The sequence below is a fragment of the Scomber scombrus genome, chromosome 4 (genome assembly GCF_963691925.1).
Source record: "Scomber scombrus chromosome 4, fScoSco1.1, whole genome shotgun sequence".
Taxonomy (NCBI): Eukaryota; Metazoa; Chordata; class Actinopteri; order Scombriformes; family Scombridae; genus Scomber; species Scomber scombrus.
In genome coordinates, this window is record NC_084973.1 from 12657481 (window position 1) to 12682473 (window position 24993).

The 24993-nt window shown below is 40.2% G+C and overlaps 1 protein-coding gene across 6 annotated transcripts in view; it reads left to right on the top strand.

Annotated features, from left to right (window-relative positions):
• Positions 1 to 24993, top strand: part of LOC133978472 (multiple C2 and transmembrane domain-containing protein 1-like) — a 149126-nt gene that overhangs the window by 90945 nt on the left and 33188 nt on the right. For 3 of the 6 annotated variants that reach the window (XM_062416719.1, XM_062416717.1, XM_062416718.1), the window contains 7 exons: positions 4619 to 4712; positions 9907 to 10009; positions 10912 to 11014; positions 11615 to 11716; positions 12196 to 12270; positions 14783 to 14902; positions 23134 to 23254. In XM_062416719.1, the coding sequence (XP_062272703.1) occupies positions 4619 to 4712; positions 9907 to 10009; positions 10912 to 11014; positions 11615 to 11716; positions 12196 to 12270; positions 14783 to 14902; positions 23134 to 23254 (718 nt within the window). The remainder of the gene's footprint in view (positions 1 to 4618; positions 4713 to 9906; positions 10010 to 10911; positions 11015 to 11614; positions 11717 to 12195; positions 12271 to 14782; positions 14903 to 23133; positions 23255 to 24993) is intronic. The other 3 variants (XM_062416716.1, XM_062416715.1, XM_062416720.1) reach the window with 2 other exon arrangements.

A 24993-nucleotide genomic window follows, 5' to 3' on the forward strand; every position in this document is an offset into this window, starting at 1 on the left:
CCCTGCTCATCATGAAAACACACACATTACTTTGAGCTAGTGAAGTGTGTAGTGGTGGATTGCAAAGTATGGATATTATAAAAAAAAACCCAAAAAAACACTTTCACCTTCATGCATACAAACCCACTTTAATAACCTGCGTCTGTGTGATGACATTACTAATTTTAAATCCCAGAGCTGTCCTTGTTGTCACTCTCTCACACACACCATATCTCATATGGTGTCAGTGAGGTCACTGTGCTGCATTTGGCAGGTGTTTTTTCCACATCCCTATCTGTGGCCATTGAAGAAAGCAGATAATAGATACCTGAGTGCTGGGTTCTGATGCTAGCGCAGAGCTCATTAATGTCCCTCTCATTCTAGCTGTTCTGCATTGTGATGGGTTTCTGTGCGCACACGTGTGTGTGTGTGTGTGTGTGTGTGTGTGTGTGTGTGTGTGTGTGTGTGTGTGTGTGTGTGTGTGTGTGTGTGTGTGTGTGTGTGTGTGTGTGTGTGTGTGTGTGTGCTAGGTTTGCGTATGCCTGTTTACACTTGCATGTATGTGTGTGAATGAGTACACATGAATTTCTTGTGCAAACTACTTTGAATGCAGCTGACGGCAGGGCTATATGCAACACGGTGCAATACACTCACTTAGTGACAACTGCCTTAGATGTACTATTGCTCACTGTAACCTTTCCTTCATCCCTAATTACTGTTTCCCAGAAGTAGAGAGGGACAGAGAGAGAGAGGGAAAATGAGAGGAAGAGATTTATGTATTATGATGGCAAAGGACCACACACACTAATGGCTCTTAATGGGCCTGAGGTGGCCGCAAGATGGGTGGATGAGAGAAGGAGGACGTGGTGACCTCCGCTGAAGTGGTGGCACTTCACCACCCACCCCCATGTATGTGCGCGTGCACACACACACACACGCACACATACACACATGCAGTTCCTCTCCCACCCACCCACACTTGCACTGCTCTAAGGTACAGATAAAGGACACAACCTGGACAGGAAGTGAGATAAGGGGCTGCAGTGAAGTGTAAGACAGCAAAGAGTAAACTTTGAAAGAAGCTTTGACAGACAGCGTCTGTGCTTGAAATCCATACTATATACATATTTTGTTTACTCATACCAGACAATATACTTGTTAATTACATTTTTGAGTGTGCTGATGGTGGACACTATTGTCCTGCAATACACTGTGGAAACAGATGATATGAGATCTGTCACATAAGGTTTTGTGTCATTTTCTTTTAATAAAAGGCGTGTAGAAGTCTTCATTTGTTGTGTGCTAACTGCAAAAACTATAATGTGATCAGATGTTAGCATTTGGTTTGTATCTGAACATTTCAGTCATTTGATTAAATGTCCCCTCAACTGAGCAGCTGGTGGGCAGATGCTCTGTGTGTGTGTGTGTGTGTGTGCATGCGTGTATGTTTGTGTGTATTTGTGTGTGTGAAATGTTACTAGCAGCTCTGATGAAAGGTGGCACGATGCAAAGATGACAGCGATTCATAAGCCTATGCTGGCTCTAATTCGTTTGTGTGTCTGTGTTGTGTGACAGAGATGGGAAGAAGAAAACGCCACAGTGACAGTGTCTGTCAATCACAAACAGGGTGAGGGTTTGTCTTATGAAAGCCACCTCTGTCCTTCCATCCTTCTCTTTGCTCCTCTGTTCCTCCCTCCTTTCATCTACGTATCCCCTTTTCTCACCTGCTTGCTGCTGCACTCCATAAGACCTGATGTGTGCGTAGGTAGGGATAAATGAGGGAGTGGGGGTTGGTTTTGGCCTCCCTTCATCTCTTTTTCTTTCTACCTGTCTATCAGTCCATCTATTGCTGACTATCTTTCTCATGAGTATTCAAATTCTTGTGGAGGATGGGTTTGTTTTCTCTGCCAATCATGGACCAAGGCTGAACCCAAATGTCCCCTCAGGGAGTCAGTATGGTGGGAGGAAGGGATGGATTGTGGAGGATGGGTTGGAGGGTGAAAAAATATCTTTGCATCCATACATTACAGATTGGATTTTGTCTCTTTTTTTTTTTGTTCGATATCTTTACCATTTTGTGTTTTTTATGTGTGAATATGGGCCTTTTTGATACTAGAGCCAGTGAGTTTTGAGAGTACAGGTTTCTCTATAAAAAGTCTTTTTCATTTAGCATATAACTTTTTATGTCATCTAAACTAAAGTAATGAAATACATTCCAACATTGGCAAAGTTTTTATTTAAAGACATTTAAGACGTATAAAAATACACACGTCAATGCAAGATGTCAGCTGCTTCACTGTAAAGTCCACTCTCAGTGTTTGTGCACTGGAGGCTCCGAGTTTCCACATCACACTTGTGTAAGATGTATACTGGACTACAATTGGCTCTAAACCTGCTGTGATGTAGCAAATTCAGTGATTAGGTATTTAAAGTGAGCAAAGAGATATTTACCTCCTTTAGCATATGAATGCTAGCTTTACAGTGTTAAAGTGAAGCTCAAACAGGAAACAAAAAGAGGAGGGGAGGGGTGCTTTAAATGAAGATTTGAATAAACAATAATGAAAACATTGATTATTTAGTGCCAACTTTCAAAATTTGAAATTTTTTTATCCTCTGCTGACACATTTCAGTCAGTACAAAAAAAGTTATTGACATTTGATCCCCATCCTTACAGTTGGGAAATCGTCATCCTGTTGTGCTCTTCTGTTGAACACTGACACATGCTAACTAGTCAGCGATTAGTTTGCCCTCGTCTCATCGCCTGTCGCCTTCTTCATGCCCTCTCTCTGACTCTTTTTCTCCCAGAGTCTCTCTTCTGAGCTGCTCCTCAATAATCACAACAAGCAGCTTTATCTTCAGAGAAATCATGCCTTAAAATTGAGAGTTGTCCCCTCTCTCTCTCTCCCTCTCTCTATGTTCTCTTTCACACACACTCTTTCCCCCCTCTCTTTCTTTCACACACTCTCCCCTCTCATCTCCTTTAGAGAGCTTTTGGACAATGATATCGCTGGAAACAGGCAGAGTCTGACAGAGTTGGTAATAATGAATTAAGTCTGTAGCCTGGCCTTGACTCTGAAATTTAAATTATAATTACTCCTGTGGGGATGGAAGGGGTTATTGCCAGAGAGAGAGAGAAATAAATTGAAGTGAAGTGCATTTCCACTCTGCTTTTAAGACACGCCGACATGCTACTAAATTTGGCCTCAGTGTAGGTTTTCTATGCATGTGTTTATACCTGAGTATTTGGGTGTGAACAAAAGCACGAGTTTATGTTTGTGTGTGTGCGTCGGTACCTGATCTCCACAGGTCTTCCTTTATTCAACAGATATACAAACTAGTTTGTACAGTCATTATTAATTCATTGTACATGGTTATTAAAACCCTGTACAAAGTATGGTGGTGGAATGTTTTGCATCCTCATCTCTTGACAGTGTATATAAATGTAAGTTAATGGTGTGTGATTTAGTGTGTGTGAGATTTACAGTTTTACAGTTGTGTTTATCGACTGTGAGTGTTAGTGTGTGTTTTGTTCCTATTTTGTTAACAGGTGATTTAAACTGGATAGTGTAGAGGTCAGTGTGTGTGTGTGTGTGTGTGTGTGTGTGTGTGTGTGTGTGTGTGTGTGTGTGTGTGTGTGTGTGTGTGTGTGTGTGTGTGTGTGTGTGTGTGTGTGTGTGTGTGTTTGCCTCCTAACTACAATATCACTGCCATTCACGCTCCACTGGATGTGTCTCCTCACTGCAATATCTCTATTATTATATTATCAGCCCGATACTGTCTCCCTCTGTCTCTCTGTGAAGTAAACAAACACACAGACAGAAGTGTTGGCAATAAACAGTGAGCCCTCTACAGAGCCATTAATATCAATAAGATCACATTTCTGTAAATCATACTGACATGCTGTAATTTCCTCTATGTTCATTTGTTACATATTTCACATTTGATATATTTTAATTTTCTTGCTGCTATTTTACACTCTGAACACCTTATTCTAAGCGTAGCACATTCAATTATCCATCTATCAATTATCCAGACTGATAGTTTTTGGTTCAACAACTTATAATTCATACAAAATGATGCCTCAAAGTGGCAGCTATGGGTCTAGGGATGGAGGGAGGATGACCAGACTGTTTTGGGACAGCTCTGTACATTCAGCCGTCATACTGTGAGTTAGGAATGTGTAAAGTGCTGAAATCTATCCTGATTTAATACTTTCTATGATCTACTTGTTGTACTGTAGTGTTGAACTCACCTATTGTCTATAATGACGCCTATTTGTTCTACTTTATATCTACACACTATTTTTCTTCACTCTTACCTTTTTACAATATATCCATCAATGTCTCATCTTCTTCACCAATATCAGTAAAGCTCCATTTTTATCTCAAAAGTGCAAAGTTAGGAAACATTTCAAACTAGCAAGCACAGCTATTCAGCAAAATTAAATCCGGTCATTTGTCCTCTCTTAGACCTCACTATAAATGCCAGCGCTACTGTACATTTTCAAATAAGGACTGTTAAAGGACATATTCTACCCTTTCCTCTTTTAATGAAATGTCAGGCTATTGACCTGCCTTTCTCTTAAATGCTAATTCGCCATCCTCTTTGACCTGTCACCCCTGTTCCTGTGATGTTTCAGAGCCTGTGGAGGTCATTGCACAACCTGAAAGATGTCGGTGTAGTGCAGGTAAAAGTCATCAAGGCTGAGGGACTGATGGCAGCAGATGTCACAGGTAAGACATTGACCTTAAGTTCAAACAGCAGGCCTGTAACCTCTGCAGTCCTCGTATACACTCTAAAAGCTACGGTCTCCTTTTTCACTCTCATATTCATGCTCATATATTCATACATTTAAAAGTGATATGACAAATAAGCCTCCACTTTAGGTGTTTTTCAATTTCTGTTGTTTCTTTACTGTCAGAGTGAAAACTGCATCTGATAGCTATCAATTACAGTAGTTTTTTTTTTTTCTTCAAATAAGTTTTTCTTGAGTTTTGCATCCAGACATTGAACAATTTCTGTGGCACATTTTCCTCCATTTGCAGTCTGCCATAAATCTTGCCAAAGATAAATTCAGGGTGTAATTTTGGTTTAAGGGATGATCTTCTGTGAGAATCCTCAGAGAGAGTTAAAGTCTACTTTGTGCAGGACGCTAAATGTGTCTCTGCATTTTTAGAAAAGATGCAGGCTGCTCATTTGAATAATAGAGAAAAAGTACACATTTGAACCAACAAATCTCTCTCCCTCCTCCTCCCTCCTCCTTCTCTTTCTGTGCTTGCTCTCTCTGAATCCTCCATTCTCCATTAATTCTTACTTTTAATTAGGTCTACAGTGGACAGGCCTAGTTTTTCACTCTGTATTATCTAGCAGAGAGAGAAGGAAATGTGTGTATGTGTGTGCGTGTGTGAGAGAGAGAAAGAAAGTCCAGAGTTTTTCTCCATTTGAAGCAGCCACAGTCCCATTAGCCAATACAGAGTGGCGCTGGTTGAGTTGGGTTATGCGTGGAGCGACCGGAGCAGCCGGAGTGCAGGGCTAATGGCTCTCTGGCTTTTGAATTTCACTCGGAGCAGGAATTTGCTCCGTGACCTCGTTGTAGAGCTCATCATTCAGTCTGAGCATCATGGATTCCTTCTAAAAGGAAAAAAAAAATCAAAAAGAGTAAAACTGTGGAAATATAATGTCTATTGGCTGTTTGTTTGCCTTTCGCTGTGTCTCTGCTGGTTCGACGCGGTCATAGAGAACATGTTTGATTTTAGAGCAGTGTCTTCAAAGCCTGTGGTGATCTGAAATTATAACTACAGGCTCACTCCACAGTAAAAGTGCAGCATGTGTTGTGTTGCCAACCAAGGCTAATATTTTATATATAAACAGAAGTCAAAACTTCTAGAAATAAGAGTTGAACTCTGATTTGAAAACTCACAACAAACATGCTTTTTAAGAAATAAGTTAGTTCTTATATAGGAACATTTGTGTTTGTTTCTGACACATTTGACTGTCCAGTTTTTACTTAAAATGTGAAAATTGATTTTTTCCCCATGTACTCATTTAAACATTTGCCATATGTGTTTCACAAGTTTGATTGCACATGCTGAATTGTAGTACACTGTACATGTGATGATTGTTTAAAAAAAAAAACATGCTTTGGTTTCATGTTTGCTTTCACATAAAACATTTTTGTTAGCCAAGTCATAACTGGAGAGATTTCTCTAATTTTTAATCTTTGAATCTTTATGTTTTTACACACACAAAGAAAAAATATTTTTCTTTTGTTCCATAGGAAATATTTTCTTGCAGCTGTCTAACCCTACATATAGTAGGTGAATGGATACAGATAACAGACAGGCAAATGGGCTGTTTCTATATGGCTTATTCTTGTTTTGAGTCTCTCTCTCTGTGTGTGTGTGTGTGTGTGTGTGTGTGTGTGTGTGTGTGTGTGTGTGTGTGTGTGTGTGTGTGTGTGTGTGTGTGTGTGTGTGTGTGTGTCACTAGCAGAAACAATAGCTCTGTAAGAGGCACATAAGAGCCCTCACCAAATAAACACCCTATTTTAACAGCTCAGACCAAGAGAGGGTCAGGAGCAAGGTGAGAGACAAACAGACACAGAGAGAGAAAGAGAGAGAGAGAGAGAGAGAGAGAGAGAGAGAGAGAGAGAGAGAGAGAGAGAGAGAGAGAGAGAGAGAGAGAGAGAGAGAGAGAAAAAGAGAAAGAGAGAAACAGAGTGAGGAGGTCAGTAAGAGAGAAATAGTTCACCATCTCTTTCCCATTCATGCTGCCTGTCTCCTCTCTTGTCTTGCACCCCCCCCCCCCCCCTCTCTTTTTCTCTCACTCTCTGGCCATTTCTCTCTCTAATTGAAGTGTTTTTGTGGAGTAGCTCCTCTTCAGCCCGAGTAGGATAACTGAAAATAGTCTCTAAAACCAACAATCCCTTTTGTCTGCCAGCTCTTGTCCCTCTGAGTGGATGCTATACTGTTAGAACATAGTGGCGCGTGTGCACATACACACACACACACACACACACACACGCACTTCTAGCAGTAGCACCACGGCGTGCATAGACTTCATTCTTTTTCAGTCAATATAAAAAAAAACACCTACAAGTAAAATGTTGATTTTCCACTGGGTATCAGTAGACACATGGAGGAATACTGTAGATAATCTTGTGCAGCCCATTATAAGCGATGAAGAAAAAAAAAAGAAAAGCAACAAAAATGCAATTGATTTACATTTTAAAGTCTGAATCATAATTAATTGTGATTATACAGAAACATGAGAGCGTGCGTTCCCTCTCCAACCTCAAAACTCCTATCTAACTTTAAGCTTCCTGCGAGGCAATTACAGCGTGCTCTCTCGTCTCCGTGCCATATTCATCCTCCACACTTATCTTAGGGCACCCAGAAATGAGTTTGAGCCCGCTCGATGCTGCAGACCCTCTGGAAGCGCTACAGAGCCGGGACCCAGAGGGGGGAGGAGCTTTGCTCGGACATTACCTGGATGATCACTGAGTGGCGCTCAAACCTGAGCGTGTAATTGGTTGAGACAGCCGCCTCTGGTGCTGGCGGCCAATAAGGTGAAAGTTCATCACCAATGACAACTGGCTCTCTGCGGCAGCACAGTCTGCCATGTCATTAAAAACTGAATATTAGACAGAAAATGGGGGAGGGTCGGCATTCTGCAGAAATAATTTCCATCTTTTAATTTTGGTGATTGCATTTAAATTTAATCAAACTTGATTTGTGGGGGCAGCATCATAATTGTTTATGCTACGGGAGCTCCGGGTCGATTAAGGGGGATTTGGTATATTCAGTACTGTAAAATTATTGAATGAGAAATGCTGCTAAAATATTAGTTTTACTTGTTTACAATTTCAAAATCTGTAATTTTTTGTGGATGGTCCAATTAATAATTTGCATTTTAACACATACAAAATTTATGGGCAATGCAGACAGTTGATATGGTTAACAAAGTGTCCATACATAGCTGCATGGAGATGTATGCTCCTTAGTCCATTGTCTTTAGTCTATTTTAATGTATCCTGCTTTTTATTGTAGGAGTCGTAGCTGTCAATATCCACTTCAAACACCCTGCATCAATAGAACGCCACAAACACATATGAAAAGAAACACCTACGGCTCAGCATTGATCAGGGTGACATTTACTTTGCACACCCACTAAATGTCCTGCCCTTGTCACAGCATTTGAAGAAAATTACACCAATCAATGACACTCACACGTGCATGCTTTCCATGACACACACACACACATACACACACACCCACACACACACACACACACACACACACACACACACACACACACACACACACACACACACACACACACACACACCCACAAACACACACACACACAGACGGACACAGACAAACACATCAACATGTGCGTCGGGGGGCCTTGAACTGAATCCCAACTTTATGGAGTCTTATTATGCAACATTGCTGCTTTTACTAACATCTCAATATTCTCAATAATTTCCCTGGGATTTTGTGTGGGACATATATTTTTTTAACTTCCTGACCCAGCCTTTTCAAGTGATAAGCTTAAACAAACAGCACAAACGGCTCCCAACAGTTCTCATAAAAAATAATGATCAAAGCTTGAATTAAGAGTTTTGTTGTTTTTAGTTCATTTTGAGGCAATTGAAAGGAGGTGGGCTGGCAGGCGTGGGGAGCTGGTCTCACTCCTTTCTGTGTACAAAGAAATTTAAATGTAAGACGTTAGTAAACAAATAGAAAATATAGGACATTACTGGTTTTGATTATTATAGTGCAGTATGCTATTCTCAGGAGGTGTACATAGATCTGTAATAATGTTTTTGTTTTTTTCTCTCCTCCGTCTCTCTCACTCTCTTCCTACCCAGTTACATAACCATAGTAAATTCTGAATTGAAAGTTTTGTTGGAATGAATTAGCATTAATGAATGTGATTTATAGGGAATCATATATCATATATATGGTGTATAACATCTGAGGGTCTTTAAAGTTCTCACACAGTGTATTAAAGTTTTATCTTTTGGCAGTGACAGGCCACTCAAGTTATTTCACATGTGGTTATTGAGTTTTTAAAATGATTTATACTGCATTTGGATAAACATTGTTTTGTTATTATTGCTTTAAAAACTTGTGTTACTTGTGCTATATTAATGAAGCTAGTGTTTCAGTGTATGAAAACAGTGATTGCTCTAAAAATGTAAAGAGTTTATTTGAGCATAGTTTTTATTTATTAACCTTGCTGAAATGATAGGAATGTTAGGAAATATTTTCTATGTCATTCTTTCATTACTGCATTGCATGCATTTCTTTCACTCATTTTTTTCATTACATCATTGCTGCTAGCATCTCGCCGCACGTATGGAATCGCTAATCAAGGACCAACAGCGTTTATCACACCTCTGCTCGGCTGTCTTTATCTTCTACTCTGAACTTCTGTGGCCCTCAGAGCCACATCGCCCTCTGTGTTCTCCGCACCATCCGTTCTCAAAGTCCTCTCTTTTTCTCCTCCCCCCTGACTGCCCAGGGCGTAGTTGTCCTGGAGCTTATCTTTTAGTTGTCCATGTTCCCAGGGTGTGGATAGAAACTTGCAGCTGTTTCACTGATATGCTGTTGTATAATACATATGGCATTGAGGCTAAAAATGAGAGAATCATGTTATTACAGTTCTGATAAGTCCAGGATATTGGAGCTGTCATGTGGTGTAGTATAAGGAAGATGCTATATACTATCTGTCCTAATGACATGAGGGATTTTAGATAGACAAAAGCTGTTTGAATTCCTTAAGATTCACTCTTTCCTTGAAACCTCAAGGTAACAAAAGTTTAGTATCTGTATTGTATATATTTATGTATGTCTCTCTTTTGACTAAGAAGGTCATGTATTTTTTGTTTTATTTATTTATTTATTTCTTTCTCGGCAGGTAAGAGTGACCCATTCTGTGTGGTGGAGCTGAGTAACGATCGGCTGCAGACACACACTGTCTACAAAAACCTCAATCCAGAGTGGAACAAGGTCTTCACTTTGTGAGTGGCTTCTACAATACCCATATATCTGCATGCATACAAGTATAATAATATAATACAATTCTATTGACCTATATCTCTGAATTAAAGTCTGATATTGTCAAAGCCATAATCTAATTACAATAATTGTTAAAAAGAAATAGAATTCCCCTTTTTGTGATTCACAGCATTCTTTAGTTTTTTGTATGTTTTTGAAAATACATTTGCACTGATCTGATTTCTTTTTTTTAAATGTTGATTACAGATTATTGTGTTTGAACCTAAAAATATATTTACAGTCAATGAAAATAGAACTGCTTATTCTATAGTGTTTAAAATGTATTGTATGAAAATAAATACAAAAATACAAAAAAAAAATAATCTAGGAAGACATTAAATTAAAAGTAGGCTTAATACATTATTTCCCTTTTTCAGTAAGACATGGTTTTCAAATCTATAAATATACATACTGCTAGAGTTAATGTAGATCAAACTCATACATAATTTCTTATATATGACATATACTTTATTTCAGACTCCGAACTGGTATAATTCCCAGTGATGGGATGAGTTAATTTAGTCATTCTTTGAGTGCCCATCTTTCTCATAGCCTCCTTTCTATACATAACATCAGCCATCTTCTTACTAGCCTAGTTTTCAGAAGATTACACTTCACACTCAAGTTCTACTTAGCTTGTGCAGTAATGTAGTGCAATATTAAATGACATTTATGTTAATGAATTGGAGAGTATTCAGATATGAAGCATTTGTTATGCCTCAATGGGGCATTTCAGATTTTAAACAGTTTTCTGTGTTTCTTTAATAATTAAAGAAGCTTGTGCAAGTCATGATAGCTTTCACACTTTTAAATGTGTAGCTTGTTTAAATATACCTCATTGGTGTTGTCTTTGTGTGTGGTCCAGTAACGTGAAGGACATCCACTCAGTACTCGAAGTCACTGTTTACGACGAGGACCGAGATAGAAGTGCAGACTTCCTGGGGAAAGTGGCTATTCCTTTACTAAATGTGAGTCAAAGGCAGATTTCTCTGCGTGAGTTTTTTTTCCCTTTCCCTTGGGGATAATATAGAGAACATAGAGGAACGGAAAGAATGAAAACACACAGTGGAAGATATAAAAAGCAAAGGTTATTTTTGCAACTCCACAGATGAGACTGTTATTATTTCACAAAGAGAGAGAGATGACAGGGATGAGAAAAAATGGGAGACTGGCTGAGGGAAAAAAAGAGATTGTTAGGTGAGAAGAAAGAAAGTGAGGGAATGAGAGATGATATGAAAATGACATTGATCAAGAGACGGAACGACGCGATTTGGAGAGCAAAAGAAAGACAGAAGAGTGTCTCTTATATTTGAAAAAATATAGATATCTTGTGAAAGAACTGTGTGTCTAATATATCCATGCTAGACTGTACAGTGTGATTCCCCAGGATAGTTAATTTCTGTTTGACAGAGCCGAGCTGCAGTGGGTAATGAACAGGTACTTGTCAGAGTTGCCACAGTTGTTTTGGGTTCCCTGTCAGCGCCAGCAGCTGGGGTTCAAAGGTGGCCTGGGGAGCCGATTCAGCCGGGTATTGCCAGACAGACGCCTGTCATGTCCCTCTCCCACAGATCCAAAATGGAGAACGCAAAGCCTACGCCTTGAAAAGCAAGGAGCTGACAGGGCCAACAAAAGGGGTCATCTTTCTCGAAATAGACGTGATTTTTAATGCTGTAAGTCTTTCTTTTGCTTTTTTTGAGTCTCCTCCCTGATTTTTTTTTATTTTGCCCCCCACTCACCATTATTCTCTCTTGTTCCCTCCAGCATTCCCCCCTTTACGCTGCTGTTGTCTTTATTCTGTTTGCCCCCCCCCCCCCCCCCCCTCGCTTCCATCTCATTCCTCGTCCCTTGTCCCTCGTCCTCGTTTTGGCTTTAATTATCGAAGACTCCCTCTCAGCATCCTTTGTTCGCCCATTCACTATCGCTGTGTGTATCCTATAGCGGCCATCTTACAGCTTTCTCTCCATCTCTCCCCATCCTCTGACATGGGGCACACTCTACGCATGTGCTGTCATGTTCTGTCACTACATAATGTGTTTCAAAAAACTTCAAAATAATTCTCTTTAGGTCCTGCATCCTTTTGAATTTGTGTCATTTCAGTCTCACCATTTGCTGTTTTTTTGACACTGTGTGTGTTCACGCCATCCTCCAGGTGAAGGCTGGTCTCAGGACGTTGATTCCCATTGAGCAGAAGTATATCGAAGAGGAGCCCAAAGTGTCCAAACAGGTACATCAACGACTAACACTTATTCCTTTCCACCACCGTATCCCCTATTCTGACTGACGGTCTGAAGCAATACCAACAAGCCAGGAGAGTGGCATCTTGTAAACACAACTGTGTGGGCAAGATACAACAGGGTGATTGAAGGAAAAACAGCATTTTGTCTTTTTTCCCCCTTCCCTCCTCTCTCCCTTCTCTCATCTCTCACCCCCCTCGCATCCACTCTGACTGGTGAATAGAAATGTCAAGCTGTCAGCTCTGGGGTGCATAAGTAGATTGGCCATCCTTATAGTTGGCCCTTTTTGCCATTGCTGCTTTGCACTTCATTGTCACGCCGCTCAGTGTGGCGGCATCACAAAGGACTGAATAGTAGGGGCTGGCCCACATCAGACATGTCATATGAGTGACCGTTTGGGCTCTGCAGTCAATTCTGCGCCATGCACAGCCGAGCACAGCACAGCACACACACTAGCTCCTATACCACCCTTTTGTCGACCCTCCATCTATTCCCCGCTTTCCTCGCTGTTTCTGCCTTCTCTGTTGCTCTCTGTCATGCTGGCCAACTCTACGCTTTTCTCCCAAGTGCAGAATCTCCATTTCACCTCTGACTCGTAGAGATGACCCATGTCAGCGTCTCGCAATGATGATGTCACTGGCTGGTTTGGAGGGATTGCCCCGTGAGGACTCTTTTGTGTGGTAGCAGCTCCCCTGCTGTTGCTTGCTGCTTAGTGTGCAGACACACACACAGACACACACAAACACAGACACACACACGCGAGAGAAAAAAAAAGAAAAAAACACGTACGCTGCCTGCCAAACATGACCATTTACTTGTAATTATGACATTTGACTTGATAAATGACTGTACCACTTTTCTCAGTGTTTTGAAAAGATTACTCAAGGCAGTCTTTGAAATAATTCATGAAAAATGAAATATTCTTATCAAGGCAGTTATGGTAATAATGAGCCAAGAAGAGTACAGCATGTACATCAAGTGCATGCGCTGAGAAACGTGGAAATTGATGATTCACAGTCTTCCTGTCTTTAGGGTCTGTGTGTCCCCAGCAGGACAACATACAGTCATCCTCAGTTTGGCAACAAAAAACTCCACATAATTATACATAGAGAAGGAGGGATCCTCCTCTCATCTAGCATCAAAGCAGCCAAGACACCCCTAACCACATGCAAACACACATATATACAGACAATAGAGTTTACTGTAGTGCTACAAACACATACTGTGTACCCACAGTATACACACACATTCAAACACACACACACACACACACACACACACACACAATTTCCCAAATAGTAAAATAATGGCCTAGAATTTTTTGAAGAACGATCTGCAGAGACAGTTTGTCCTTTGGGAGCACTTTCTCCTGGTGGTGACCTGATTGGGTGGTTGGCGTTCTGTGCCGCTGTTATGCTATTCCCTGAATGGTTGGCAACCCAGGGGGAGGACAGCAGTTAGCCAGTTTTCTCTCATCTCTGGCCAAATGCCGGGAGAACCCTCAGGGAGGAGAATCTAGGGACTGTGTTGGAAATTGTTATTATTGTACTTAATTTTATCACTGGGATCGTAGACTTAAAGAAACATTGTGAGTCAGTTTGTCACACTTTAAGCAGTGCTTTGTCTTACATGCTGATTCACATCCATATATAGCTAACAACATGCTTATATCCTCATGGTGTACTCAGTGCTGGAATGTTGTCATATTGATGCCAAACTGAGGTCAAAGCTGCACATCTCAAGTGGTAACTTAATGTTCTTGTTAACCTTACAAAGTGACAGCAGAAAGAGACACACAACATACCTGGCTGTTCCAGCTGTTTTATTATTTGCCATTACCCACTTAGTCATTATATCCACATTATTACAACTTTAACTTCAACTTCAACTTTGTTCTTATCGCACTTTACACAGTTGATCCAAAGTGCTCTACATAAGAGAAAACTAAACAAAAAAACAAACATAGTAGAGGAGAAGAGAAATCAGAATGATGATAAAATACTGACAACAATATTATTAATAAAAGTAATACTAGTAAAAGCACAGCGTCACACAGAGCACATGGTGACAGCAGCACAGACCTACAGAGACTTCAGATAAAATACCTGAGCTGGTTAGGTTAGGCACTGATGGTTATTTATCAAAAATCTCATTGTGTAAATATTTTGTGAAAATACCAATAGTCATCCCTACAAGATCAACAGAGATCCTATCAATATTGATGTATTTAGTCAAAAATACATTTGATTGTGTCCATGTCACTCTGCCCGAAAAGTGTTTGAGTGTTTTTGTCACACCAAGTCTCATCGGTTCACAATACAACACATTAATATGTCTTCGTTACAGGATGTCCATATATTTATGGACTGTATATGTCATGTAATATGTCATGTCAACATCATGTAATATATTGCCATGCTACTCTCCTTGCCAAAGCACATTTCTGACCTTAACTGTTCACTTGTATAAAACGCTCACTGTTTCTATCCATCTACTTTCCAGCTGCTGTTACGCAACTTCAATAGAGTTAGGCGCTGCATCATGTTCCTGATCAACACAGGTTGCTACATCAACAGCTGCTTCGAATGGGACTCTCCACAGAGGAGCATCTGTGCATTTGTGGTACGTAGATGTGCACTTAAATATACAGTACAACACATTTTATCATATCACACGTATCAAATATACATTTGCCCAACACAATGGACATGTATGAGATTCATTTGGCTTATTTTATGTTTCACACTAGAGAATGGTCCAGTCACAGAAATGAACTCAAATGCAATAACCCAGCTATTCTACTTACTTTTTTTACTGGCTGTGATCGGGGTGCGCACGTGCACACGCACGCATGCACGCACGCACGCACACACACACACATACACAGTAGGAGAGTACCATGTTGTAAGTGGAAAATCTCTGCACACAAAGTATGGATCCTTCACTGGTAATTGCACACTCTAATGCAAGAGATTGTTGATGTCTCAAGAACAGTTAAGTACATTCATACAATGAAACCCCCTCTACAGAGTGTTGTAACACTCAAATATCTTGATATGATAGACTTCAGTTCTTTTCTGACGTTGCATTGAATGTTTGAGCACTCATGATATATCTATATGTATAGTCTCATTTGCATCTCACATGCTGGAAATTAGTGGAGAGTTGGTGTTGTAGATTAAATACTTATAAAAACAGCCCTCATACATGAAATTCAGCTCCAGTCTATTGGAGTTTGACAAGATGTTCCTGCAGGTGGAGGAAATGGCAGCTTCTTTCTCTCTTCTCCCATCAGCCTCCTCTTCATCATCTCTTTTCACCCTCTCTCTCTCTCCACCTGTCATCTCTGTCTGGTATTAAAAGGTGAAGTGTAATTGGACAGCAGAGCTATCAGTAAAAGACATTCTCCTGCGGAGCGGTGAATGGCTGCATGGAGGTTCCTACCCTAAAGATGACAGAGCAGGCATTTAATCCTGTCTGGTTTGGTGTCCTGACTTAAGAAGCTACAGGACAGGTGGACCCGCCCCGCCCCAGCCCTTTACTATGGGGGCACTAAGTGTCTCCACAGCAGACATTAGACATTAGCAGCATTTGGCTGTCTGACACCAATTTCATCTCTGCAGAGGCTGTAAAGTGTGTGCGTGTGTGTGTGTGCGTGTGTGTGTGTGCGTGTGTGTGTGTGTGTGTGTGTGTGTGTGTGTGTGTGTGTGTGTGTGTGTGTGTGTGTGTGTGTGTGTGTGTGTGTGTGTGTGTGTGTGTGTGTGTGTGTGTGAATGTACATCAGGTCACAGTGTCATCACAAGACGTGGGTCAGAAGAGACATAGTATTGATCAGTTAACATTTTCCCTCTGCGTGTGTGTGAGGGACCCGTGTGCAAACCTGGCGTGTGCATGAATGTTTGCATTTGCTTGTGTAAGGCTGCACTGGGCACAAGTCCTCATATCTTATCTTTTAGAAATAAATGAAAATGTCAGACAAAAAAGAAGTCAAGGAATTCACAGAAAACAAGGTCACTTTAGAATTGCCAATCTACATGGTGAATGGAGAGGGGAGTGTGCAGCCTTGGATAGTGCAGCCTCCATGCCAGCACACACAAACACACACGCACATGCCTTGTATAGCTCTTCACCCTTTTTGAAAACACAGCATATAGTACATCCATTTCTTAGGAACAGTACAGACTATTCATATTCTCATTGTACTTACTTAAATTCAAAGTATTCAGATGTCGATAAAGGATGTATCTAGGCCAAGGACATAACGTTTTATAGTTTATAGAAAGTCTGAAATTTAGGTGTCATTGTGCTTTTCCTCCCCCTCTCTCTCGCTCTTTTGTGAGTCTGTTATCGTAGGAGTATGCACTTAGCTAAAAGCATCAGAGTATTTAGGACCTCTCCTCTACACAGGTACACCCTCCCTCCCTTCCCTTCCATTTCTTCATCCCTCTCTCATTTCTCCCTCACTTTGAGAGGCCTCTTAATCACTTCGCTCATCTCTGTAAGTGGGTTTTTATGGGGGGCCATCTGGCCAAGGTGGTGCGTTCATGAAGGTGTACGGCTGTGTGTGATTATGAGCTTGTGTGTCTTCACATGTGCATGTGTGTTTCTGCCTGGCTGTCTTTCTAGACAGATGTTACACTTAACTTTCCAACACAGCTCTAGCTGCAGAGGTGGAGTTGTGGGCAATTCATCCTCTAAACTTACGAATGTGTGCACTTCGTAACTGCTTAGTAAGCCTGAGGGCGAGGAATATAAGCATGCTCACATATTTGTGGGATTCTGTAAAATGGCCTTGCATCAAAATGCAGTTGTCGTACTGTGTCACTTCACAGCAGTCCCTCCAAAAAAAACATTCAAAATCTTCTTCATGGTCCCTAACTCTCCTTCTGCCCAGTTCTGCAATGCCAGCCACATTTACACATCGCTCATTAGTGCCAGCTGTGATTAGTTTGTATGTTGTGTGTGTTTTGTGTGCATTTGAGAAAAACAGAGATATCGCATAGTCTCACATGCAGCCATTCTCTCTCCCACACCCACACTGCTGTCACCCACCCATCCCGACAGTGAATCAGCCACCGTGGCAGCTTTGCCTGAGGCGTTGGCACAATGGACGGGACTAGAGTTACCTCCTGTCCTGCATGATGGGTGGTGTCTGTGTGTGTGTGTGTGTGTGTGTGTGTGTGTGTGTGTGTGTGTGTGTGTGTGTGTGTGTGTGTGTGTGTGTGTGTGTGTGTGTGTGTGTGTGTGTGTGTGTGTGTGTGTGTGTGTGTGTGTGTGTGTGTGTGTGTGGGTGTGTCTCCCTGTCTCGGGGTTAAGCGTCTGCTTCCTCTCTCCACACCTGCAAGCTGAGTGTCTATCGCTTCTATCTGTCCATCCATCCCTGTTACTCTTTATCTCTCCTCCCCTCCCTTCCTCTCCCCTCCCTTTACCTTCCCTCCTGGAGAGCTGAGGCCATTGTGGGGCTGAGCGGTGTTGGGTTCTGTTCTCCTGCTGCTGCCAGCTCTCCCCACGGCCCCTGCAAGACAAGGCTGTTATTGCCCGAGGGACCGCAGGCCTCAGCAGCTCTTCCTCCAAACAAATTTGCTGTAACTTTATCTGCAATTGGGCCCTGAATTGGGAGCAAATAGAGGCAGCTTTGTGAAGCCCAGGGAAGGGCGAGGGCAGCAAGCTGGGGGTTGTTGGAGAGGCAGGGGAAATGATACCGGGCTCTTTTATGTCAGGCAAAGTAGGACTCTTATCAGGAAGAGAGCCCAGACAAGGGAGCTACTTCTAGAGGAAACTGGAGCACCTATCACCTGCTTTGCATTTAGATAAAAATTCACCCTGCTGAAATAAAAAAGGGAAAAAAAGCAAAGACAGGTAAAGAAGCAACTATTGGAGTGTGTGTGTATCTGCGTGTGTGTGTTTGCACATGTCTGGCAGTTTGATACACACACACACACACGGTGTAGAGATGCCACAGCAGTCAGTGGTACACACCACTCCAGGTCTCTTTAAATTGCTCCTTTGACTCCTCTTCAAAGAACCTGTCTAACTTTTAAAAGTTTTAAAGTCTGGAGTTTGTCTTTGCCCACAGCAAGGGACAGCTTTGAAAGATATACTTTCACATTTTACTGCTTCCATGATTTGCAAAATGAATGATAGTTGAAATATAGTGGCATGACTAACAGAGAATACCAAGTCAGAGTTTAATCACCAGAGATAGAGACTCAACAGAAAATGCATAAGGACTTTTGTTAAGGAGTCAGGGTACTTCTTGTTGGTACTTGTGTGCAATAACACAATTATGGCTATAAAATGTTATTATATTTTTCCATATCATTACAAAATGACTGGCTTTGACATATTCAATTAAGTTTATCAGGCTGATTTTTATTGGATGAACAGTTTTAATTCTGCAGTTGATCTACAGTATGTTCTGCAGGAGTACAGCAGGGGGCAGTCTAGCACCACTGAATGATGGGTAGGCAGTCCGGTCACAAACAGGACACAATCTCCCACTCTCTCTCTCTAGTTCCCTCGAACTTAACAGGACTTTTACTTGCTATCTGGCAACACTTAGTGCCAGCATGGAAATTGATGTTAGAGAGATAAAGGGGAACTCTGAAACTTCAGTTTCACTCCACTGAGACAGCGCAGGGGGAAAGTTAGCCTGGTGTGTGGTTAATGTAAGCCAAAGTACTGAATATTACCCTCCCACAGTGCTGCGGCTCAGAGCCGTAAGGATGCAGGTTGTGTTTTGAAACAAATAATGCAAGATACAACTCTCAATGTGCACTGAGTGCTTGAATAAATCATTTTGACTTGTCTTTTTTTTGTTTTGTTTTTTGTTAACATTTTTAATATATCTTCTTTTGTTCAGGGGATTTCTTAATATTGAAAAAAGCATCAAAGATTTTAACTGCAATTAATTCCAACTACAGAGGCTTGTCAAAATTATTTAGTTTACTGATTTTGTCTGTTGGTATTTTAGCCAAAATATTACAAATTATTCCATCATGGTTTTGCTTTGTTCATGTATGTGATAGTCTATTTTAATTATCATGCTCATTTAAATGTCAGTATGTGCTCGAATGAAGCTTGCCCAGTTCAAATGCAGCCTTTAAATATATTTGAAATGGTTATTAGATTTGACAGTGGAATTTATTATTTTACTTTGTTTTATGACAAGTGAATAGTTTTGTTCCTAGAAATGTCCTCTCACTAAAGACTTTCTGAAGCATGTCATTTTATAAGAAATTATGATACATTTTAGGACAAAATTGATTTGTTGGGCAAACTTAAATTGTTAATTTCTCTGTTTTTATTTTGTCGCAGAAGCCAGTAGTTGTTGTTTAAAAAACAAAACAAAATCAAATTTCCACTATGGAGCAATTACCAAACTAACTGTACAATATATATTAATCACTACTGTTCAATATGAGGCAAGATAATCACAGACAGTTATTAATTAAATTATAGTCCTGTTTGTTTTTGGACAGGCATGTTACACATTTATTTGCATCATTATTCTACTGTTTAATTCTCTCAAGACTAAATCAGAGAGTTTGCATAATTTGAACAATATAGAGGTAAACATATACATGGACTCAAAAACACTTACAGAGTTTGTATGAACAGTTTTACATTACAAGACAGGTAAGAATTCAGAAGTATTAAACAGAACAGCAGGAAAGAGGCATGGTGATCATCTCTCTATGTGTGTGTTCGCATGCTTTCAATGAGCCGTCACAGACCACGACATAATGTGTCTGTGGCCACAAAGAGTCATCTACAAATTATTTCCATAGACTGCATCTGGATATTCATTTAGTATTTTAAGTTTATTTTTTCCTCTCCATCCAGCATGTTTTCATCATGTTTTTTTTTCGTCTTTCCTCCGCCTTTCTCTGGTCACTGACATCCACAGCAGGCTACTTCCCACTCCCTCTTCCCCAGGCGAAGAGACTGCTATCTGGTGTAGCGAGCAATGGGGGGTGGCTGTGATCGTCCAGTCTTGGTGGAAAGGTCTAGGCACTGCAGGGCCCCTATTACCCAGCCGGGGGGCACAGAGACAGGGCAGGTCTGCCCACTGCTGAGTCTGGGTGTCCGGTTCCTCCAGCTGCCAGTCAAAACTTCGCCCTCAGCTACTATAACCAAATGGAGGAGGAATGAAGGGGGACGACAGGTTAAACAGCCTCAGGCATATGCAGAAGAAAGCCAGACACACACACACACACACACACACACACATATATATGTATATGTATATATATATATATATATATATATATATATTTGTGTGTGTGTGTGTGTGTGTGTGTGTGTGTATATCTATATATATATATGGTTTTATACAGAAATATCAGGATAGTGAGGTGCAGTTAATTAGTCCGTGTGATAATGATTCCCTGTTGAGAGAACCGCACGCTAAATATATTTACTGTGCAATATAAGCCTACTGTACAGTATATTTATAGCTGGTTATTTGAATTGAACAGTTTGTGTGTGTCTCCATGAAGATGTTTGTAATTCAGCTGTTATTTATAGCTTCTTCCAGAATAGTTTTAAAACAAGTGAGCTCCTTTGTTTGTTTGAGTCAAGTCATGATTCTGCTCCTCAATTACAAATGGTTTAGTTAGAGTTTAATCCAGTGTTTATCAGTGTTACAGATTATGCAGATTTCTGAATTATAATAATTTGTAGGAAGATGGATAATTTTAGAGTGGTTACATTTTGAAGAGAAAATGCGGGTGTAAACATGTGTTGCTTTGTATGTCTTCATGTGAGTTTCTGTTGTTGAGCTTACACAGCACTAACAGCTTTTTATGATAAATGAAAGGAAATGGTTGTGTGCTTATTAGTAAACAAATATGAATTATTGAATAGTTTCTTTGCAATTCTTTTATACAGCTGTATCAGACAAAGACATGTGAAAAGGGTAGTTGAGTCTGAAGAAGACAGAGAAAGCTTTTGATCCTTTTGGGAGATTTAGTTGTTACACCAAGGCCATTTGGGTTTATTTGGAAAATAAATTTTGCAGTGAGCAGTATGCAAATGTACTGGACATTTGTCATGTTTAATTTATTTCTATTTTACTGTGTATACTCAGTGTCTGTTTGTGTGCATTTTTCATGGAGTTATAGTTTTATTCAAAAGTTTGGATATGAGCCTTTCAAACTTTTCAATGTGAGAAGGGGATAAGCTGAGGATAAGAATTTTGTCACGAGGAGTTGTTTGCACTGATTCTCGGACGCATGTGTTTGTGAGTGGGAGGGTGCAAAGAAAAAATTAAATACGGATGGCACAGTGTGTACGAACGTGCGTGCGTGTGTGTGTCCGACTGGCTCCACTACGGTAACAGCAGACCTACATGCACACTCTTGAGGGATTGTTGAACCTCATATTCGTATTAACCTTTGATTGTAAACACGATGAAGAGCTTGATTTTCATTCTCCCCTCTCCCTCTCTCCATCTTTCCCTCAAAAACAACTACACACACACACACACACACACACACACACACACACACACACACACACACACACACACACACACACACACACACACACACACACACACACACACACACACACACTTACCAACAAGCTAAAACAATTTGACTGTTATTAATTATTAATATTTCTCTCTCTCTTGTTGATGATTTCAGCCAGACAAAGGTAGACCATAACTGGTACACAGACCAATAAATCTGCTTTATACAGTAATGGTTTCAGTTTCACCCCTGTTGAAAGTTTCCCATTAAACCGGTTGTGAAGCAGGGTATAATTCATTACCATTGTTTTTTTCTGCTCATATTTGAAATAATAGATTTCTTGCACTTGATTTTTATATACATATTTTTCTAGTAAAATATGGAGTCACAGACATGCCTTGCATTTTTCAGCATTTGTTGTAATTGCTGGTGAGGTAGCAGTAATCACAAAAGAATCATCAACATTAAATTATTTGAGATAAAAGATAATATATAATTACTGATTTATTTGTTTCTAACAAATTTCATTTCCACAAAATATCCCTTTTCTTCCAGATAAACTTTGAAACATTAGACACAATACTCTTTCACAATTGACATAAAACCGCCATAAAATAACAAGCTTCCATCATTAGCAATTTTACTTTCCCACAGATATCTTCTCCCAACCACCGCAATGATCTGTTGTCAGAGGCTAAAGAGCCCTGCCAAAACCAGAATACAGGGTTTTAGGAAAGGTTAATTTTCAGATGGTACTTTTCTTGTTTGGTGATGAGAGGGGAGGTATAGGGGTTATGGTTTTGGCAGACGGGTGAAGAGGAGGTTAGAGGATGGGGCATAGGAGTCTTTTCGGGTAGGAGAGAGAGTATTGGGGCTTGGAGTGACAGGGTTAGGGACTCAGGGTGTGGGGTGTGTGAGGTCAGATGCTGAGGTTTTGGGCTGAGTATAGAAGGGTCAGCTTTGACGTGCTGCGGCTGAAACGTTACATGACCTCAGCCCCTGGAATGATTGGCATGAAGGAAAGAGACTCTGACGGCTCTTACTCATCCTCCTCAACGTCCTCCTCCTCAGCTGAAGGCCCAGAAAGACTTGAGGGTCAGGATTTTGAACCTAGGCTCAGCGACACCAAGCCTGCAGCTTTGTTAAAGCACAGTCTTATTTTTACGCTTTGTTTCATGGTGGTTATGATTCTGCATATGAATGTCTTTGAATGTGTGTCGTTTCCAATCGCACATATGGTCGGCGTACATTCTCAAGCGTTTGCCTCATGAGGGTCAATATGGGGTCCTGAATGTATACATTCCTAGACCACGCTGTTTTTACTTTTTTGTTCTCACTTTTCTTTCGCTGATAGTTTTGTCTTTTCTCTCTTTCTAGCTTTTTGTCATCGTTGTGTGGAACTTTGAACTCTATATGATTCCCCTGGCTTTGCTGCTGCCATTGGCCTGGAACTACATCCTCATTGCATCGGGGAAGGATACAAGGCAAGATGTGGTGAGTGACCCCATAGCTTCTTGGTATCCCTCCACTTTTCTTTCATTTCACTGTAAATGCATATTTCCAGCATACAATGCAGGGTTAATACTTTTAAGCAGACTTCATTTCATTGATACTTGATTTGATACAAGCGGGGCATAATTATGACTTGAAAAACATACAAATACAGTACTTTTCTTAAAAAAATGAAGATGAGCATAATACAAACTTATGGTATTTAAAATATACCACTTGATTTAATTGCAGCCGTAAACATTGTGCAAAATTGGAGTTTAAGAAAAAAAAAGTGCAATCTCACATTTCTCACTTTGCCTTCTTTGAGGCAAAGAAAAGGCAGAAATAATAGGCTGTCACCTTGAGCTACGTTACGCCACTTACCTGGTAGTATATTTATTTAATTCATTTATTTTTTATCTCTTATACCAATTAAATGATGTCAAAGCAATGTCATGGAAAACAGACATGTTTTAATCATGGCCAGGCACATTTGGAGAGTAGGGAGTGAAAATGAGAGCGAGAGCTGGACTATGGAGTGAGCGTGAACAATGAAGTGATTAATTTTAATAAGTGCCTTTTCTGAGACTGAGTTGGAAATAACCAGTTAACAGACCTCAGATTTTCTCTCGCCATCTATATGTGTGTATTTATTTCTTCATAAGGATTCTTTGTGTTAGATTGGATTGGATTTGCTACTGATATTACATTTTTTCATTATAATGAACCAGAGCTCATTGGTGTGTCAATGTATTATTACACATAAGAATGGAATATAATAAATGTACATAACATAACAACACAGATTAACTGAGTCTTCAGAGCTAAGCTTCTCTATTTATAATTCTCTATCTCCATATTTGTTCATTTAAAAAGTCAACAATTCAATCAGCAACACAACCCCTGTGAGACAGATGCAAGCCTTCTGTTACTTGACAATTAACTGGTAGTTATTTAGTAGTTTGTGGTACACAACCTGAATATAGTCATGTAAGTGAAAAATTGAAAGTTTGCAATTGCAAGTAGACTAACAGACAAAAAAAAACACTCTTCATTTGTAAATGACAATCAGGATATTTTGCCTCACCTGTAGATGGCGACTTTGCTTGACAAAAAAATAAAATCACGGATGCCTTAAGACAAAACCCAGCATGATGATTTGTCACCCTATACCTTCTGCTTGTATTTATCTAAACCTAATGATATATTATTTTCCTATGTACCTCCTAATTAAAATGAGGCAACAAAGGTTATATATTCTTGTAATGTGCCACTTACTCAACATACTCAACATACGTTTAAAAACATGTAACTCCTACTTCATGCAGAATTGCTTTTCTTTTCTTGAAAGGGACTATTGTTTCTCAAGTACCTCAGCAATTGGTTGGGACATTAAGGCATGTTCATACTGATGATACTTGTTTGATGAGTGCCTTTTAGTACAACAATACTGTTCTGTCCAGTTCTACAAATTTGCCCCGTGCTATGAGACAAGAGGAGGTATGGACACCTTTTAATGCACTGACATGGGATCTTGCAGATTTCCTGTATTTAATAAATGATAAATGTACTGATACCACATTTAGGCTTGTCTGGTCAACATATTAACAACTCACCTGATGAAAGCAGAACCATTTGAATGACATTTACTTTTTTCAGTATACTATAAGTATCTTCGTTCTTGAAATTTCTTGCCCAATTGTAGTCCACATGAAGGCATTTTTTGTGTGTTCATATTTTGCCTTT